The sequence below is a fragment of the Fukomys damarensis genome, unplaced genomic scaffold (genome assembly GCF_012274545.1).
Source record: "Fukomys damarensis isolate Sample0158 unplaced genomic scaffold, DMR_v1.0_HiC HiC_scaffold_27, whole genome shotgun sequence".
Taxonomy (NCBI): Eukaryota; Metazoa; Chordata; class Mammalia; order Rodentia; family Bathyergidae; genus Fukomys; species Fukomys damarensis.
Window position 1 is genome coordinate 5,997,618 of NW_022900939.1, and position 1,823 is coordinate 5,999,440.

Below are 1,823 nucleotides of genomic sequence, written 5' to 3' on the forward strand. Positions count from 1 at the left end.
CCGAGGGTCCACACTGCACAGAGCCTGCTCGGTGGCCCCTTGGGCTGCAGAGTGCAAAGGTGGCCGGGGCTCCCATCCCCGTCTCAGCCTCTGGGGCCCAGGGCCTTGGCTCACGCCGCTTCCCTGGGGTGGCCCCGCCTCACCCTCAGTGCACCCAGCGGTCCTGAGCACGCACGGCCGCACTGGCTAAGGGCAGACGCCCCTCCCGTCCCTCCGCATGGCATCCCTGTCCGCTCCTGTTTTCCTGCAGGACTGAGCTGCTTCTAGCAGGGACTACCCTGGGTTCTCCTAAAGTCCCCACACCCGGCACGGACAGCCCTGGTTCCCCTCAGGTTCCCTGCCGGCATCCGTCCGTCCCTCCCTCTGTGCGTCCATCCACTCCTCACCTTCCAGACATTCCATGAGGGTCTCCCGGGGCTTCTGCACCGACTTGCAGGCTGCAAGACAACACAGACACCGTGGGCAGGAGGGGTGACATCGGAAACGGGGCGACAGACATGGAGGGATGGGGGTCAAGGGAAGGAGGACAAGAGGCTGGACACCCCGGAAATGCCCTGGCCTCCCTCCTGGGTGCCCCCTTCCCTTCTCGTACTCACCCGTATACTTGGCCCAGAACACGTCCTGGAAAACAAGGGCTGGGATGAGCCTGACAGGACGGTGTTTGGGGGTTTTATTTATTTATTTATTTATTTATTTTGGTTTTTTGAGACAGGGTCTCACTATGTAGTTGAGCCTGACCTGGAACTCACTATGTAGCCCAGGCTGGTCTCGAACTCACAGCGATCCTCCTGCCTCAGCCTCCCGAGTGCTGAGATTATAGGCATGCGCCACCATGCTGACTTGGTTTTTAATATTTTGAGGCAGGATCTCGCTATGTAGTCCAGGCTGGCCTTGAGCTCACTACGTAGCCTAGACTGGCCTGGAACTCCCAGCGATTGTCCTGCCTCAGCCTCCCAAGTGCTGAGATAACCAGTGTGTAACACCACCCAGCTCAGGTTGGTATGTTGTCCCCTTGCAGTGTCCCCCTCACCCCCTCGCTGGGGGTTCTGGGGGTTTAGGAGCCTCTGCTTTTGCTTCCCAAGGAGAGGGGTGTGGAGGAGGGGGTCTGCTCACTGGATGGCTCCCCTGGGCTGGGGGAAGCAGGAGAAGGGGCTGGGGGAAGCCAAGGCCATGCCCAGGGCTGCACCTCAGCAGGTGCGACCCCAAGGGTAGCACTAAAGCAGCACGAAGACTTCTGCCAGCACCAGAAGCCCCAAGGCCCAGCACAGGCAGACACCGTGGCGAGGGCCCGATGCCCCGGAGCCTCAGCAGGTCTGGCACCGTGTATGACACAGGCTGGGTGTAGGGAGCCCCAAGGGAGGCTGAGGCAGCCCAGGGACCTGGGGCTCAGAGCAGAAGTTACAGAGAAGGAAACCAGGTGTGGTGACATGCGCCTGTCTTCCTGGCACCCTGAGAGGCTGAGTCAGGAGGATCCCAAGTTTCAGCCCAACCTGGGCAACTCAGGGACTTAGCGACACCCTGACTCAAAAATTAAAACGACAGGAGGGCAGGGGTCGCTGTCCCTGCTCACCGTGGCGCTGGACGACTCCAGGGCCTCGAAGGCCTCCTCGTAGCTGCACTGTTCCTCCACGCACTCGCGCTCCAGGTTGCCTCTGCGCAGCTCCTCCAGGAAGCCACTGTTGGCCCTGCGCGCCCGCTGCAGCAGTGACAGTGCCCGCTGTGGGGCCAGGAACACTGCGGGGAAGCCGGGCGCAGTCACCCGGGCCATGTGGGATGCGGGGTGCCCTCCCAGGTGCAGACAGGGCCAGCCAGCGCCCCCTCCA

General features: G+C 62.2%; 1 protein-coding gene across 1 annotated transcript in view; it reads right to left on the minus strand.

Moving 5' to 3' along the window:
- The window catches only part of F2 (coagulation factor II, thrombin), a gene marked incomplete at its 3' end in the record, with an annotated part of 11,995 nt that overhangs the window by 9,960 nt on the left and 212 nt on the right, over positions 1-1,823 (minus strand). Inside the window, exons 2-4 of the mRNA XM_033756810.1 lie at positions 1,571-1,737; positions 597-621; positions 387-437 (exon numbers count right to left, since the gene is read on the minus strand). Of these exons, the coding sequence (XP_033612701.1) occupies positions 387-437; positions 597-621; positions 1,571-1,737 (243 nt within the window). The remainder of the gene's footprint in view (positions 1-386; positions 438-596; positions 622-1,570; positions 1,738-1,823) is intronic.